The sequence below is a fragment of the Sorex fumeus genome, unplaced genomic scaffold (genome assembly GCF_029834395.1).
Source record: "Sorex fumeus unplaced genomic scaffold, SorFum_2.1 ptg000073l, whole genome shotgun sequence".
Classification (NCBI taxonomy): Eukaryota; Metazoa; Chordata; class Mammalia; order Eulipotyphla; family Soricidae; genus Sorex; species Sorex fumeus.
The window spans coordinates 20,166,099-20,183,894 of NW_026606130.1; the positions used below are offsets into that span (position 1 = coordinate 20,166,099).

The 17,796-nt window shown below is 47.1% G+C and overlaps 1 protein-coding gene across 1 annotated transcript; it reads right to left on the reverse strand.

Annotated features, from left to right (window-relative positions):
- Positions 1-8,947: 8,947 nt before the first annotated feature.
- On the reverse strand, positions 8,948-11,959 carry LOC130038162 (ephrin type-A receptor 2-like). The gene has a single exon (XM_056130091.1). The coding sequence runs from the start codon at positions 11,957-11,959 to the stop codon at positions 9,035-9,037; it is 2,925 nt and encodes a 974-aa protein (XP_055986066.1). The 3' UTR covers positions 8,948-9,034.
- Between the last annotated feature and the right edge of the window lie 5,837 nt (positions 11,960-17,796).

Genomic DNA, 17,796 nt, shown 5'->3' on the forward strand with positions numbered 1-17,796 from the left:
TCCCTTCTCTATCTGAGCTCCCTTTTTTCCTAGCACGTGTGGCTGGCCTCCAAGCCATGGAGCAAACCTCATGGTACTAATCTCAGCCACTCTTAGGTGTTAGTCTCCTATTTTGTTACTTATGTTCCCCAGATGAGTGCAATATTTCTATGTCTATCCCTCTCTTTTTGACTCATTTTGCTTAACATGATACTTTCCATGTAGTATCACTTGCATGTAAATTTCATGACTTTATGTTTTCTAACAGCTATATAGTACTCCATTGTGTAGATGTACCAAAGTTTCTTTACCAGTCATCTGTACTCAGGCACACAGGTTTTTTTTCAGATACTAGATATTGTGAACAGTGCTGCAATGAACAAACAAGTGCAGATGTCACTTTGACTATACTTTTTTGCCTCTCCGGGGTATATTCCTAGGAGTGGTATTGCTGAGTCTAATGGGAGCTCAATTTCTAATATTTTGAGAAGCGTCCAGAATGTTTTCCAAAAGGGCTGAACCAGTCGACATTCCCACCAGCAGTGAAGGAGGGTCCCTTTCTCGCCACATCCACGCCAAACAGGTTGCTTTTGTTCTTTTGGATGTGGGCCAGTCTCTGTGCTGTGAAATGATATCTCAGAATTGTTTTGATCTGTATCTCCCTGATGATTAATGATGTAGAGCATTTTCTCATGTGCCTTTTAGCCATTCGGATTTTCTTTGAGAAAGTTTCTGTTCATTTTGTCGCCCCATTTTTTGATGGGGTTGGGTGTTTTCTTCTTGTGGAATTCAACCAGTACTTTGTATATCCTTGATATCAACCCCTTGTTGGATGTGTATTCGGCAAATATCCTTTCCCATTCTGTGGACTGCCTTTGTATTTTGGTCACTGTTTCTTTAGAGGTGCAGAAGCTTCTTAGTTTAAGATAGTCCCATTTGTCTATCTCTGTTTTCACTTCTTTGGCCAGTGGGGTGACATATTTGAAGATACAATTAGCTTCAATATCATGGAGGTTTTTGCTAACTTTGTCTTCAATGTACCTTATGGATTCTGGTCTGATGGTGAGGTCTTTAATCCATTTTGATCTTACTTTTGTACATGGCATTAGGCAGAGATCTGAGCCCACTTTTTTTGCATGTAGCCGTCCAGTTTTGCCAGCACAATTTGTTAAAGAGGCTTTCCTTGCTCCACTTCACTTTTCTTTTCTTTTTTTTTCACGGCTACATTTTACTTTATTTTTTTTTTTATTAGTGAAACACCATGAGGTACAGTTGTAGATTTACAAATTTTTGTGCTTGGGTTTCGGTTATACCATGATCAAATATCCATTCCTCCACCAGTGCCCATTTTCCACCACCATGGATAATATCCCTCCCCCCCATCCCCCCCATCCCACCCTGCCTCTGTGGCAGGGCATTCCTTTTTGTTCTCTCTCTCCTTTTGGGTGTTGCACTTCACTTTTCTTGAACGTTTATCGAAGATTAGATGATCATATGCTTGGGGGGAGATGCGAGTATATTCAACCCTGTTCCATTGGTCTCCAGATCTGCCTTTGTTCCAATACCATGCTGTTTTAATTATTACTGCTTTGTAGTAGAGCTTGAAGTTAGGGAGGTTGATTCCTCCCATTTTCTTTTTCCCAAGAATTGCTCTAGCTATTCTTGGGGGCTTATTGTTCCATATAAATTTCAGGAGCGTTTGCTCCATTTCTTTGAAGAATGTCATGGGTATCGTAATAGGGATCACATTGAATTCGTACAGTGCTTTGGGAAGTATTGCCATTTTGACAATGTTAATTCTTCCCATCCATGAACAGGAGATATTTTTCCATTTCCTCGTGTCCTCTTTTATTTCCTGAAGTAGTATTTTGTAGTTTTCTTTGTACAGGTCCTTTACTTTCTTAGTTAAGCTGATTCCTAGATACTTGATTTTCTGAGGCACAATTGTGAACGGGATTGTTTTTTTTTTCCCTTTATTTTATTTTTTTTTAAAGTTGTAGATTTACAATTTTTTGTGCTTTGGTTTCAATTATACAATGATCAGATACCCATCCCTCCACCAGTGCCCATTTTCCACCACCAAGGATAATATCCCTCCCACCCCCATCCCCCCATCCCCCCTGTCTCTGTGGCAGGGCAATCCCCTGTGTTCTCTCTCTCCTTTTGGGTGCTGTGGTCTGCAAAAAGAGGCATTGAGTGGCAAACATGTTCAGTCCATAGTCTACTTTCTACATGCATCTCCCCTCCTGGGAGGATCCTCCAAACATCCTTTATTTGGTGCTCCCTTCTCTATCTGAACAGCCCTTTCCTCTAGGATACCCGGCTGGCCTCTAAGTTATGGAGTAATCCTCCTGGTGCTGATCTCAGCTATTCTTGGGTATTAATCTCATACTTTGTTACTTTATATCCCCCAGATGAATGCAATCTTTCTATGTCTATCCCTCTCTTTCTGACTCATTTCGCTTAGCATGATACTTTCCATATTGTACCACTTGTATGTAAATTTCATGACTTCATCTTTTCTAAGAGCTACATAGTACTCCATTGTGTAGATGTACCAAAGTTTCTTTAACCAGTCATCTGTTCTTGGGCATTCAGGTTTCTTCCAGTTTCTGGCTATTGTAAAGAGTGCTGCAATGAACAAACAAGTGAAGATGTCACTTCGACTATACATTTTTGCCTCTCTGGGATATATTCCCAGGAGTGGTATTGCTGGGTCAAATGGGAGCTCAATTTCTAATTTTTTGAGAATCGTCCATACTGTTTTCCAGAAGGGCTGAACCAGTGGACATTCCCACCAACAGTGAAGGAGTGTCCCTTTCTCGCCACATCCACGCCAGCATCGGTTGCTTTTGTTCTTTTGAATGTGGGCCAGTCTCTGAGGTGTGAGATGGTATCTCATTGTGGTTTTGATCTGCATCTCCCTGATGATTAATGATGTAGAGCATTTTCTCATGTGCTTTTTTGCCATTCGGATTTCTTCTTTGAGAAAGTTTCTGTTCATTTCATTGCCCCATTTTTGGATGGGGTTGGATGTTTTCTTCTTGTGGAGTTTAACCAGTATTTTGTATATCCTGGATATCAACCCCTTGTCAGATGTGTATTCGGTGAATATCCTTTCCCATTCTGTAGACTGTCTTTGTATTTTGGTCACTGTTTCTTTGGAGGTGCAGAAGCTTCTTAGTTTAAGATAGTCCCATTTATCTATCTCTGTTTTCACTTGCTCGGCCAGTGGCGTGGCATCTTTGAAGATACCATTAGCTTCAATGTCATGGAGGGTTTTGCCAACTTTATCTTCAATGTACCTTATGGTTTCTGGTCTGATGTTGAGGTCTTTAATCCATTTTGATCTTACTTTTGTACATGGTGTTAGGCAGAGTTCTGAGCCTATTTTTTTGCATGTAGCCGTCCAGTGATGCCAACACAATTTATTAAAGAGGCTTTCCTTACTCCACTTCACATTACTTGCACCTTTATCAAAGATTAGATGAGCATATGATTGAGGAGAGATGTCAGTGTATTCAACCCTGTTCCATTGGTCTGCAGTTCTGCCTTTGTTCCAGTACCATGCTGTTTTAATTATTACTGCTTTGTAGTACAGTTTGAAGTTCGGGAGGTTGATTCCTCCCATTTTCTTTTTCCCAAGAATTGCTTTAGCTATTCGTGGGGGCTTATTGTTCCATATAAATTTCAAGAGTGTTTGCTCCATTTCTTTGAAGAATGTCATGGGTATCCTTATAGGGATTGCATTGAATTTATACAATGCTTTCGGTAGTATTGCCATTTTGACAATGTTAAGTCTCCCGACCCATGAGCAGGGGATATCTTTCCATTTCCTCATGTCCTCTTTTATTTCCTGAAGTAGCGTTTTGTAGTTTTCTTTGTACAGGTCCTTTACTTCCTTAGTTAAGCTGATTCCTAGGTACTTGATTTTCTGGGGCACAATTGTGAATGGGATTGTTTTTTTCATGTTGCTTTCTTCTCTCTCACTGTTTGTGTATAGGAAAGCCATGGACTTTTGGGTATTGATTTTATAACCTGCAACTTTACTATACGAGTCTATTGTTTCTAGGAGTTTTTTGGTGGAAGTTATTGGGTTCTCTAAGTAGAGTATCATATCATCTGCGAATAGTGAGAGCTTGATTTCTTCCTTTCCTACCTGAATGCCCTTAATATCTTTTTCCTGCCTAATCGCTATTGCAAGTACTTCCAGTACTATATTGAACAGCAGTGGAGAGAGTGGGCATCCCTGTCTCGTCCCTGATCTTAGAGGGAAGGCTCTCAGTTTTTCCCCATTGAGGATGATGCTTGCTGTAGGCTTGTGGTAGATGGCTTTAATTATGTTGAGGAAGGTCCCCTCTATACCCATTTTGGCTAGGGTTTTCATCATAAAGGGGTGCTGGATCTTATCAAATGCTTTCTCTGCATCTATTGATATGATCATATGCTTTTTATCTTTTCTTTTGTTGATATGGTGGATTATGTTGATTGATTTCCGAATGTTAAACCATCCTTGCATCCCTGGGATGAATCCTACTTGGTCATGGTGTATGATCTTTTTGATGAGTAGTTGGATTCTATTTGCTAGTAGTTTGTTGAGGATCTTTGCATCTGTGTTCATCAGGGATATCGGCCTGTAATTCTCTTTCTTTGTGGTATCTCTGTCTGCTTTTGGTATCAGTGTGATATTTGCTTCGTAGAAACTGTTCGGAAGTGTTTTTGATATTTCAATTTCGTGGAAAAGCTTAAAGAGCATCGGGAGTAAGTCCTCTTTAAAGATTTGGAAGAATTCACTAGTGAATCCATCCGGGCCAGGACTTTTGTGCTTGGGGAGACTTTTTATTACCATTTCAATTTCCTTGATGGTGATAGGTCTGTTCAGGTATTCCAGGTCTTCTTGGTTCAGCCTTGGGAGTCTGTAGGAGTCTAGGAATTTATCCATTTCCTCGAGGTTTTGATGTTCCGTGGCATAAAGCTTCTCAAAGTACTCCCTGAGGATCCTCTGAATTTCTGTGGTTTCTGTTGTAATGACCCCCTTTTCATTTCTCATTCGGTTTATTAGGGTTTTCTCTCTCCCTTTCTTTGTGAGTTTTGCTAGAGGCTTATCGATCTTGTTAATTTTCTCGAAGAACCAGCTCTTGGTTTCATTGATCTTTCGGATTGTTTTTTGGGTTTCCATCTCGTTAATCTCTGCTCTGAGTTTTATTATTTCCTTTCTCCTGTTCGGGTTGTGCTCCTTTTTTTGGTCCTTCTCCAAGCTCTTAAGCTGTGAGGTTAGGTTACTTATGTGTGCTCGCTCCTCCTTCCTGAGGAATGCTTGTAGAGCTATAAACTTTCCTCTTAACACAGCCTTTGCTGTGTCCCATAAGTTTTGGTAACTCGTGTTCTCATTTTCATTCGTTTCTAGAAATCTTTTGATTTCCTCTTTGATTTCCTGTCTAATCCACTCGTTGTTCAATAGTGCACTGTTTAATTTCCAGGTGTTTGATTTAGTTTTCTGTTTTTGTGTGTGATTTACTTCTAATTTCAGCGCATTATGGTCTGAGAAGATTGTTGATACAATCTCTACCTTCTTAATTTTATGGAGGCATGTTTTGTGGCTCAGCATGTGGTCTATCTTGGAGAATGTTCCATGTACGCTTGAGAAGAATGTGTATTCAGCTTTTTGTGGATGAAGTGTCCTGTATATATCTACTAAGTCCCTTTCTTCCATTGTTTCCCTCAAATGAAGTATGTCCTTGCTAAGCTTGAGTCTGGTTGATCTATCAAGAGGTGACAAAGCAGTGTTGAAGTCTCCCACTAGTATTGTGTTGCTATTGATGTCTTTTTCCAAATCTATGAGTAGTTGTTTTAAGTACTTTGCTGGTCTCTCATTAGGTGCATATACATTTATTATTGTAAGTTCTTCCTGTTGTACAGATCCTCTGATCAATAAGAAATGGCCTTCACTGTCTCTTATGACCTTCCTCACTCTGAAATCGATGTGGTTCGATATAAGGATGGCTACCCCAGCTTTTTTATGGGAGCTGTTTGCCTGTAGGATTGTTTTCCAGCCTTTGACTCTGAGTCTGTGTTTGCTTTGACTATTGAGATGCGTTTCTTGCAGGCAGCAGAATGTTGGGTTCAATTTTCTAATCCATCCTGCCACTCTATGTCTTTTAATTGGTGCATTTAGCCCATTGACATTGAGAGAGATTATTGTTATGGGATTTTGTCCCATTGTTATGTTAAAATTTGGTGTATTTGAGGGGCCTTTCTTGCCTTAAAGTATCCCATTTAGTTGTTCTTGTAACCATGGTTTTGAGTCTATGAAGTTCCTGAGCTGTTGTTTGTCTGTGAAACTGTGTGTTGTTCCTTCTATTGTGAATGAGAGTCTTGCTGGGTAAAGTATTTTTGGAGAGGTATTTATTTCATTGAGTTTTTTTTACTATGTCCCACCACTGTTTTCGGGCCATGAGGCTTTCATCAGAAAAATCAGTTGTGAATTTTAAGGATGCTCCTTTGTAAGAGATTTCTTTCTTCGATCTTGCTGCTTTCAGAATTTTGTCTCTGTCTAAGGTTTTGGTCATTTTGATCAGAATGTGTCTTGGGGTATTTTTATTCGGATTTCTTCTAGCTGGTACCCTTCGGGCCTCCTGAATGTGGTCACAAGTTTTCTTCAGCTCTGGAAATGTTGTAGCAATGATGTCTTTGACAGTTTCTTCTTCATCGAGGTTTTCTTCCTGTCCCTCTGGGACTCCAATAATTCTTATGTTACCCCTCTTGGCTTCATCACGATCTTCTCTTGCCATCTGTTCCCGAATTGTGAGTCTCTTTTCCATTTTCTGCTCTTTTCTGGAGAGTCTCTGAACTTCATCTTCGAGCTCACTGATTCTGTTCTCAGCCGCTCTTACTCTGCTGCTGAGGCCTTCCACTGAGCTTTTCAATTCGCCTACGAGATTTTTCAGGTCTGACATTTCTGATTGCATTTTCCTCATTTCTGTCTTCAGATCCTCTTGTCTTCTATTGGCATTGCTTTCCATTGTTTCTTTTAATTCCCTAAGCATCCTAAGTAGCTCCCTTCTGAATTCCTTGTCAGAGAGGTTTTCTAACACTACAGTACTGTTGGTGTCATCTGGGCTAGACTCTTCAATGTGAATGTTTGGTGGGCTTTTGCGTTGCTTTACCATTGTGAGAGGTGTGTTTTAGTCCTTCACGTTCACTGTTACTATGCTGCTTGATATGCAGTGTGAGTTAAGATAGGCTTATGAGTTATTGGCAACTGTGTTTCTAGTGGCTGAGCTAAAATAGAGAAGTTTCCATCTAAGAAGTTAGCTTATGGTTCCTATGGCATATGTAGTGGGAAAATATTTCGCGGCCGCTAACGCGGCCGCGGTTCCAGAAAGAGTCCCTGGCACTGGGCGAGGAGTTGGGAACGTCTCCTGCTTGGAATGAGGAGCCGTTCAGCTTTGTTGCCCAGAGCTGGGCCTCTGTGCCCGTCCCACGCAGATCAGGGGTTGAAAAGCGGCTGTCTAGGGGCTGTTTCTAGCTGCGCGTGCCCAGAGAGGAACCCAGGCCCTTGGGGGCGGGCTGTACCTGTTGGAATTGGAGCCGTTCAGCTTTGTTGCCCAGAGCTGGGCCTCTGTGCCCGTCCCACGCAGATCAGGGGTTGAAAAGCGGCTGTCTAGGGGCTGTTTCTAGCTGCGCGTGCCCAGAGAGGAACCCAGGCCCTTGGGGGCGGGCTGTACCTGTTGGAATTGGAGCCGTTCAGCTTTGTTGCCCAGAGCTGGGCCTCTGTGCCCGTCCCACGCAGATCAGGGGTTGAAAAGCGGCTGTCTAGGGGCTGTTTCTAGCTGCGCGTGCCCAGAGAGGAACCCAGGCCCTTGGGGGCGGGCTGTACCTGTTGGAATTGGAGCCGTTCAGCTTTGTTGCCCAGAGCTGGGCCTCTGTGCCCGTCCCACGCAGATCAGGGGTTGAAAAGCGGCTGTCTAGGGGCTGTTTCTAGCTGCGCGTGCCCAGAGAGGAACCCAGGCCCTTGGGGGCGGGCTGTACCTGTTGGAATTGGAGCCGTTCAGCTTTGTTGCCCAGAGCTGGGCCTCTGTGCCCGTCCCACGCCGGGATTGTTTTTTCATGTCACTTTCTTCTCTTTCACTATTTGTGTATAGGAAAGCCATGGACTTTTGGGTATTGATTTTATAGCCTGCCACTTTACTATACAAGTCTCTTGTTCCTAGAAGTTTCTTGGTAGAGGTTTTAGGGTTCTCTAAATATAGTATCATATCATCTGCGAATAGTGAAAGCTTGTTTTGTTCCTTTCCTACCTGGATGCCTTAATATCTTTTTCTTGCCTAATTGCTATTGCACATACTTCCAGTACTTTATTGAATAGTAGTGGAGAGAGTGGACATCCTTGTCTCGTTCCTGATCTTAGGGGGAAGCTCTCAGTTTTTCTCCATTGAGGATGATGCTTGCTATAGGCTTATGGTAGATGGCTTTAACTATATTGAGGAAAGTCCACTCTATCCCCATTTTGGGGAGGGTTTTCATCATAAACGGGTGCTGGATCTTGTCAAATGCTTTCTCTGCATCTATTATATGATCATATGCTCTTTATCTTTTCTTTTGTTGATATGATGGATTATGTTGATTGATTTCCGAATGTTGGTGAATGAGAGACCAGTTGTAGTTACTGGTTTTGGCATATCGAATACACAGCAGATAGCTTGCCAGGCTCTTCCGTGCGGGCGGAATACTCTCGGTAGCTTGCCAGTCTTTCCGAGAGGGATAGAGGCTTTTGGGGTGACCTCTAATCACCCTTGTAGGTGTTACCATATTTGAACCCTATCAAATATGGTACAACAATTCCAGAAGATGGGTATTTAGTGTCTTATGATGTGTCGCGCGGCCGCTTGCGACCGCGCGGGTCCGGAAAGCATCCTGGAGTGTGGCGACGGCTGGGTAGTGGAAGTAGAAATAAATAAGGTCCCTGGTGGTGGCCCAGCTCAGAGTGGACAGGGAAGCCAGGCCGCTTCTTCAAGTATTCTTGGCCGACGGGGTTTCGAGGCCTTGCCAGGGCTCAGATGGGGATCCCCACTGTGTTCACCTGGTCCTTGAGTGTCAGCAGGCTGTAGGCGATGCGTTTCTGGTGGCCGGGCAGCCGCACCCCGATCCTCTTGATGTCTTCGTTGGTCATCTGCACCACCTTCTCGATGGCGGTGTAGCCAGCCGCCATGAAATGTTCCGTGTACTGTTGCATCTTGATGGACTCCAGCCACTCAGACACCGTGCGGAAGGGGACCCCCTCTAAGCCACTGGTGCTGGGCAGCCGGATGGACACCCGGGGGTCAAAGTCAGCCAGGGTCTTGAGGGAGTCGGGGGCTCGAATGAGCTTGTCGAGGATGCTGACAATGTCGGCGAACTTGGGGCGCCGGGCACGGTCCTGCTGCCAGCACTGCATCATAAGCTGATAGATGGCAGAGGGGCAGTCCATGGGCGTGGGGAGCCGGAAGCCGTCGTTGATGGCCTTCATCACCTCGTGGTTCGACAACTCCCAGTAGGGCCGCTCGCCGTAGGTCATCACCTCCCACATGACAATGCCAAAGCTCCACACGTCACTGGCCGAGGTGAACTTGCGGTAGGAAATGGCCTCGGGCGCCGTCCATCGGATGGGGATCTTGCCACCACTGGTGGTATAGGTGGCCTCGGGGTCATCCTCCAGCACGCGGGACAGCCCAAAGTCTGAGACCTTGCACACCAGGTTGCTGTTGACCAGGATGTTGCGGGCGGCCAAGTCGCGATGCACGTAGTTCATGTTGGCCAGGTACTTCATGCCCGCCGCGATGCCCCGCAACATGCCCACCAGCTGCAGCACGCTGAACTCCCCGTCCTTCTCCCGGAGGTACTTGTCCAGCGCCCCATTCTCCATGTACTCCGTGATGATCATCATTGGCTTGTATTTGGAGACGACGCCCTCCAGGCGGATGATGTTGTGGTGGCTGAACTGGCCCATGATGGAGGCCTCGCTGAGGAAGTCCACCCTCTGCTTCTCCGTGTAGCCGGCCTTCAGCGTCTTGATGGCCACGGGCACCTCCTTCCCTGACGCCTTCAGCATCCCCTTGTACACCTCCCCAAACTCTCCTGCGCCGATCACCTTCTGCCGAGTGACACAGGACGGGTGGATCTCCGTGGTGAACTTGAGCACAACCTGGTTGGGGTCCTCATAGGTGTGGGGGTCCACATACGTCTTCAGGGGCTTCAGTTGTTCTGACTTGGAGAAGTAGACATCCTCCGAAGACTGGCGTGCTCGCAGGCCTTTCCTCCTGCGGTGGATGAAGAAGCCGATTCCTGCCAGCACCAGCAGCAGGAGGACACCGACTGCCACGCCGCCGACCATCGCCATGTTGCTCGATCCTTCCGTGGACAGCGTCTGGAACTCGTGCTCCTTGCTGCCGGCACCCTGGCCCTCCTGGGTCAGTGCCTGAACCTGCACCAGGTAGGTGGTGTCCGGGGTCAGGTCGTCCAGGGTCACGGAGAAGCCCTCGGTGCGGCGCACGTTGTAGCTGTTGGAGTCTCCCTTCTTGCGGTAGGTGACCTCGTACTTCCACACGCGGCTCTGCTGAGGCAGGGGGATACTCCAGGAGACGCTCAGCGAGGTGCTGCTCCGGCCCTCCAGCTTCACCTTGGGGGGCTCTGTCTGGTTGATGCTGACACTGGCAGTGCGGAAGCTGCGGCTGCTCACCAGCCCCGAGACGCCATTGCGGGCCTCAATGGCGAAGGTGTAGTTCATGTGCGGCTCCAGGTCACTCACGGTGACGCTGGTGCGAGTGAGGGCAGTCGGCGGCTCCGAGTAGCGCACGCTGGCTTCACAGGGCCCACACTCGCCCGACTCAGGCCAGCACTGCTCACAGGTGACGCTGTACGTGATGTCCTCCCGGCCTCCGTTGTCCTGGGGCGGCGTCCAGCGCAGTTCCACTTTGGCCCCCATGCCCACGGCGGTGAGGTAGTTTGGGGCGGTGGGCGGATGTGTGCAGGGCAAGGCCAGCGAGTCCAACGGTGCCCGGTAGTAGCCTTCCTCACACTCGCAGAAGGCAGCCCCCTCGGAGGACGGCAGCGTATGTGCAGGGCACGGCAGGCAGGGGCTCTCGGACACCTCGGACTTGAAGAACCCCGGGCTGCACGCCTGGCAGGCATCTTCCACCTTCTCATAGCCCGCCTGCCACAGGCACTGACCGATGGGCACCAGCCACTCGCCGTCCATCGCGCAGTGCATTCGGGGCTCTTCCCCACCGGGAGGCACCACGGCATTGGCCACGCAGGTGCCAGCCACAGTGGCCAGAGAGGGCGCGTCAGAGCTGGCAATGGTCTCGGGGAAGGAGGCCAGGCTCTTGAGCAGCTGAGGACACATCTTGTAGTAGACCCGGACGGAGAGCAGAGCCACAGAGGCGCCGATGTCCTGGAAAGCCAGGTAGAAACCCTTCCGGCGCAGTGGCCCAACAGAGCGCTCCTCCACGTTCAGCTTCACATGACGTGCCTCGAAGTCACTGCTGACCGTGAACTCATCAGGCGCAATGGTGTCGATCTTGGTGAACTGGCGCTTCTGAAAGTTGGTTCTGTAGTCCACGTCCGACTCAGCATAGTAGAGGTTGAAGGTCTCCTTGCAGGAGCTGGCACCGCCGGGGAAGCTGTTGCAGTCCCTGACGGTGAACTTGAGCTCTATAAAGATGTGCTCGGCATCGCCGCGGTATACCCAGTTGGTGCGGAGCCAGTTGTCCTGGTCGCCGGCCACCACGTTGCACACGGAGTACATGTAGATGGGCATGTCGTCCATGATGTTCTGCATCAGGTCCCACCCTTTGCCATAGGGACTTGTGAGCCAGCCCAGTTCCCCTTTGGATGCAGCGAAGTCCAACAGAACAACTTCCTTGCCCTGCGCCGCCGCGGTCGCCACCAGTGTGCAGCCCCAGAGGAGGGCGAGGCAGGCGTGGGGCGCCCTCCGCTCCATGACACGCTCCACGCGCTCGATCTCCCGCTCGCCGGTGGCCGATCCTCGCACGGTGCCCGCCGCCTGCCCGCAAGCCCGCGCGCCGGCCTCGCTGTCCGGCTCCCGCTCGCAGCTCGCGCACAACTTCTACCCCTCCTGCCCGAGTCCTCAGGCAACCGCAAGCTAATGTCCGAGCTTGCAAAGCAGTGCAGAGATGCAATCAAGGAAGACCTCAAAGAGAGAAGAGCAGAAGTACTGGTAGATGCGGCAAAAGCTGGGAAAAGTATTCGTAACGCCCGCCTGTCCTTCGCCAACTATAAGACCAAGATGACTGCCCTCCGACGTCCTGATGGATCCATCACATCCTCCAGAACGGCAATGGAGAAGATTATCCATGACTTCTACTCAAATCTCTTCGATAGCCATGTCCACTTGCCGACATACCAAATTCCACAGGATGGGTATGTCGTTCCCAAAGTTCTCCCTTCCGAAATCCGACAGGCCATTTCGTCGGTAAAGAAACAAACAGCACCCGGCCCAGACAAGGTCAGACCTGAACACCTGAAGAACCTGCCGTCAGTACTCATCAATACACTGGCTCAGCTCTTCACTCGCTACCTGTCTGAATGCAAGGTTCCGTCCCAATGGAAAGCCAGCAGGACCGTACTACTATTCAAGAAGGGAGACATCCATGACATTGGCAACTATCGCCCGATCTGCCTATTGTCTGTCATCTACAAGTTGTTCACTCGAGTCATCCTGAATAGGATTGGCAGAACACTAGATGAAGGACAACCATGCGAGCAAGCCGGGTTCCGCAAAGGATTCAGCACCATCGACCATATGCACACGATAACCAAGCTCATTGAGGTTTCTCGGGAGTTCAAGATGCCGCTCTGTCTAACGTTCATTGATTTAAAGAAGGCCTTTGATTCTGTTGAGACGGAAGCGGTCATTGAAGCCCTAGCCAATCAGGGCATTCAAGCCCAATACATCAGGATCCTCCGTGAGCTGTATTGCGGATTCACTACCAGGATCTCACCATTCTACAAAGAAGTGATCGTTGATGTCAAGAGAGGGGTGCGGCAGGGTGATACCATTTCACCGAAACTCTTCAGTGCCACCCTCGAGAACATCATGCGACGACTGGAATGGGAAGGAATGGGAGTGAAGATAGATGGTCGGCAACTACACCATCTCCGCTTTGCTGATGACATTGTTTTAATAACACCAAACATCAGCCAAGCGGCACAAATGCTGGCCGACTTTGACCGTGAGTGTGGAAAGGTAGGACTACAGCTGAATCTTACAAAGACAATGTTTATGAGAAACAGCCTTGTTCCTGACGCCCCATTCGCTCTCAATGGAACGACCATCTCCGAATGCAACAGCTATGTGTACCTGGGTCGAGAGGTCAACATGACAAATGACCTGGCACCCGAGCTGCGCAGGAGGAAGAGAGCGGCTTGGAACGCCTTCAAGAACGTCGAAGAAATAGCTAAGAGGACGAAGAACCTCCGGCTCCGGGCACATCTCTTTGATTCCACTGTTCTTCCTGCATTAACATATGCCTCAGAGACCTGGGCCCTACGCAAACAAGATGAGAACGCCATTCAGGTCTCCCAAAGAAGAATAGAAAGAGCTATGCTTGGAATATCACGTTTCACTCAAATGAGAGAACGAATCCGGAGTTCTGACATCCGTCGATGATCAAGGATCAGGGATGCTGTCTCATTTGCCAAGGTGTCGAAAATCAGATGGGCTGGTCACGTAATGAGATTTAAAGACGACCGTTGGACTAGAGCTGTTACTGATTGGATTCGACGGGATGTCAAGAGACCACGTGGCCGCCCACCTACCAGATGGTCAGACTTCTTCGTCAAGATCATGAACGATCGGTTTGAGGCCCTTCATGTTCCCGGAACGAACAGATGCCATTGGGCTACACTAGCACGCGACAGGGACAAATGGAGACGTTACTGGCGCCCGCTTGAGCAAATCGACGACTAACGGGAAGTTAAGTGATTAAGTGATTAAGTGATTTCCGAATGTTAAACCATCCTTGCATCCCGGATGAATCCCACTTGGTCATGTTGTATGATCTTTTTAATGAGTTGTTGAATTCTATTTGCTAATATTTTGTTGAGAATCTTCACATCCTTGTTCTTCAGGGATATCAGAGTCGGCCAGCATTTGTGCTGCTTGGCTAATGTTTGGTATTATTAGAATGTTGTCATCAGTGAAGTGAAGGTGGTGTAGTTGCCGGCCGCCTATCTTCACTCCCATTCCTTCCCATTCCAGGAATGACATATTTGAGGGTGGCACTAAAGAGGTTCGGTGAAATGATATCACCCTGCAGAACCCCTCTCTTGACATGGATGATCACTTCCTGTAGAATGGTGAGATTCCTGGTAGCGAATCCATTATACAGCTCAAGGAGGATCCTGATGTATTGAGTTTGAATGCCCTGTTTGGCTAGGGCTTCAATGACCACTTCAGTATCAATAGAGTAAAGGCCTTCTTTATATCAATGTACATTAGTCAGAGTGGCATCTTGAACTCCCGAGAAACCTGAATGAGCTTGGTTATTGTGTGGATATGGTCTATCATACTAAATCCTTTTCAGAACCTGGCTTGCTCGAATGGTTGTCCTTCATTTAGTGTTCTGCCCAATCCTATTCAGGATGACTCGAGTACACAGCTTGTAGACGACCAACAACAGGCAGATCGGGTGATAGTTGCCAATGTCATGGATGTCTCCCTTCTTGTATAGTAGAGTAGAAGAGTCCTGTTGGTTTTCCACTGGGACGGAACCTTGCATTCAGACATGTATCGTGTGAAGAGCCGAGTCAGTGTATTGATGAGTGCTGTTGGCAGGTTCTTCAGGTGTTCAGGTCTGACCTTGTCTGGGATGGGTTCTGTTCACTTCTTTACCAACGAAATAGCATGTCGGATTTCAGAAAGGAGAATGTTGGAAACGACATATCCATCCTGCGGAATTTGGTATATGGGCAGGTGGACGTGGCTATTGAAGAGATCCGAGTAGAAGTCATGGATAATCTTCTCCATTGACCTTCTGGAAGATGTGATAGATCCATCAGGATGTTGGTGGGCAGTCATCTTGGTCTTATAGTTGGCGAAGGACAGGTGGGCATTGCGAATGCTTTTCCCGGCTTCTGCCGCATCGGCCAACACTGCTGCTCTACTCTTTTTGTGGTCTTCCTTTATCACTTCTCTGTACTGCTTTGCGAGCTCGGTTGTTCGCCTGTGGTTACCTGAGACTTGTACCAAGCCACGTTGGTGAATGAGCTTGAGAGTTTATGAAGACAGTCATCTTTTTTGGCTATCTGTCTCTCGGCATTCCTTGCACAATCATGGAGGTGCTGAACCAGGCCATCATATTCTTCTTCAATGTTGTCAATGATGGTATCTTCCCTTGTTGCTGCAATAGTGCCAGTCTCAGGCCAAGACTCAAGCACAAGTGAAGCCCCACAGAACCAGATAAGCAGAACTTTGTGACCTGGGACTCCAGGCTCAACGGGACCCAGAAACATAGATCCTCTGCCTGCTCCCACCAATCACCAGCGACCCAGGGATCAAACCCAGAAGACCCACCCTGCCCTACCCTGCCTGCTTCCACCAATCTCTGTCCCCACCCTGCCGGTACCAGATAAATACCTCATTGGCCAACCTCCACTACCTCCTCTACCCAGCTGCCGCCACACTCCAGGCCGCTTTCCGAACCGTGTGGCTGCAAAGCGGCACACCATAAGACACTTAATACCCATCTTCCAAGACAACCGCACCATATCTAATGGGGTTCAAATATGGTTTGAAACCGTGGGAACACCTGCAAGGGCGATTAGAGGCACCCTAAATGCCGCTATCCCTCTTGGAGAGCCCGGCAAGCTACCGAGAGTATCCGCCCGCACGGCAGAGTCTGGCAAGCTATCCATGGCATACTCGATATGCCAAAAACAGTAAATACAGTATATCTCATTCCCCTGACCCTGAAAGAGGCCCCAATATGGCAGCATTAAGAAGGCAACTATACTACAAAGCTACAATAATAATAATCAAAATTGCATAATCCTGGAATAAAGATAGATCTGCAGACCAATGGAACACAATTGAGAGTCCTGAGTTAAGTCTCCAGATATATAGGCAGCTAATATATAAAAAGGAGCTAAGCATATGAAGTGGAAAACAGTAAATCTCTTCAGGGTCCAGACCAATAATACAACAGATAGAAGGTTAATATTCAAGGTGTTTTGAGAGTGCTTTAAATTCAACAACAACAACAAAAATCTAATGACCCCATACACAAATGGGGCAAGGAGATCAACAGACACTTTCCCAAAGAAAACATACGGATGTCCAACAAGCATGTAAAAATGTGCTCATCATCACTCACAATTAGGGGAATGTATATCAAAACAAAACTGAACGGCTGGAGAACTGTTACAGAGGGTAAGCCAGTTGCCTTGCATGCAGCTGACCCAAGTTTGATTCCTGGCATCTCATATGGTACCCTGGCACCACCAGAAGAAATTCCTGAGTAAAGGGCCAGGAATAGTCTCTGAGCACTGATTGGGTGTGGCCCCAAACAAAAATAAAACAACATTGAAATATCTTATTCCAGTGATAATGGCACATATCAAAATATCAAAATGACCTAATGGAAAAAGGGGATATGGTGTCGCCAGCTGGTCAACCTGTACATTTGGGGCTAGTGCATCAGCAGCCTGATGGTGCCTTCAGGCTTTCTGACACCTCAAAATTGTTGCTATGCCTTTAGCTGGACCCCAACAACTTGGGGCCAAGTCTACCAAGAAATTAAACAGCCATCAAAAGGCACATGAAAAAATGCTCTTCATCACTAATCATCAGGGGGATGCAGATCAAAACAACTATGAGATACCACCTCACACCACAGAGACTGGCACACATCCAAAAGAACAAAAGCAAACAGTTTTGGTGCATATGTGGCAAAAAAGGGACTCTCCTTCACTGCTGGTGGGAATGCCGACTGGTTCAGCCCTTTCGGAAAACAGTATGGACACTTCTCAAACATTAGAAATTGAGCTCCCATTTGACCCAGCAATACCACTTCTGTGAATATATCCTAGAGATGCAAAAAAATATAGTAGAAATGACATCTGCACTTATATGTTCATTGCAGCACTGTTTACAATAGCCAGAATCTGGAAAAACTCCAAGTACCCGAGAACAGATGACTGGTTAAAGAAACGTTGGTACATCTACACAATAGAATACTATGCAGCTGTTAGAAAAGATGAAGTCATGAAATTCGCATATAAGTGGATCAACATGGAGAATATCATGCTAAGTGAAATAAACCAGAAAGAGAGGGACAGAAATAGAAAGATTGCACTCTTTCATGGAATATAAAGTAACATAATGGGATACTAACACCCAAGGATAGTAGAGATAAGGATCAGGAGGACTGCTCCATGCCTTGGAAGCTGGCCTCACATGCTTAGGGGAAAGGCAGCTCAATTAGAGAAGGGACCATCAAGTAAAGGGTGCTTGGAGGGCCCGATCGGGATGGGAAATATGTGCTAAAGGTAGACTACAGACCGAACATGATGGCCACTTAATGTCTGTATTACAAACCATAACACCCAAAGGGAGAGAGAGAGTAAAAGGGAATGCACCTGCCACAGGGGCAGAAGGGGGGGGGATGGGGTAGGGGTGGTAGGAAGGATACCGGGAACATTGGTGGTGGAAAATGGGCACTGGTGGAGGGATGGGTACTCATTCATTGTATGACTGAAACATAAGCACAAAAGTTTGTAAGTCTGTAACTGTACCTCATGGTAATTCATTTAAAAAAT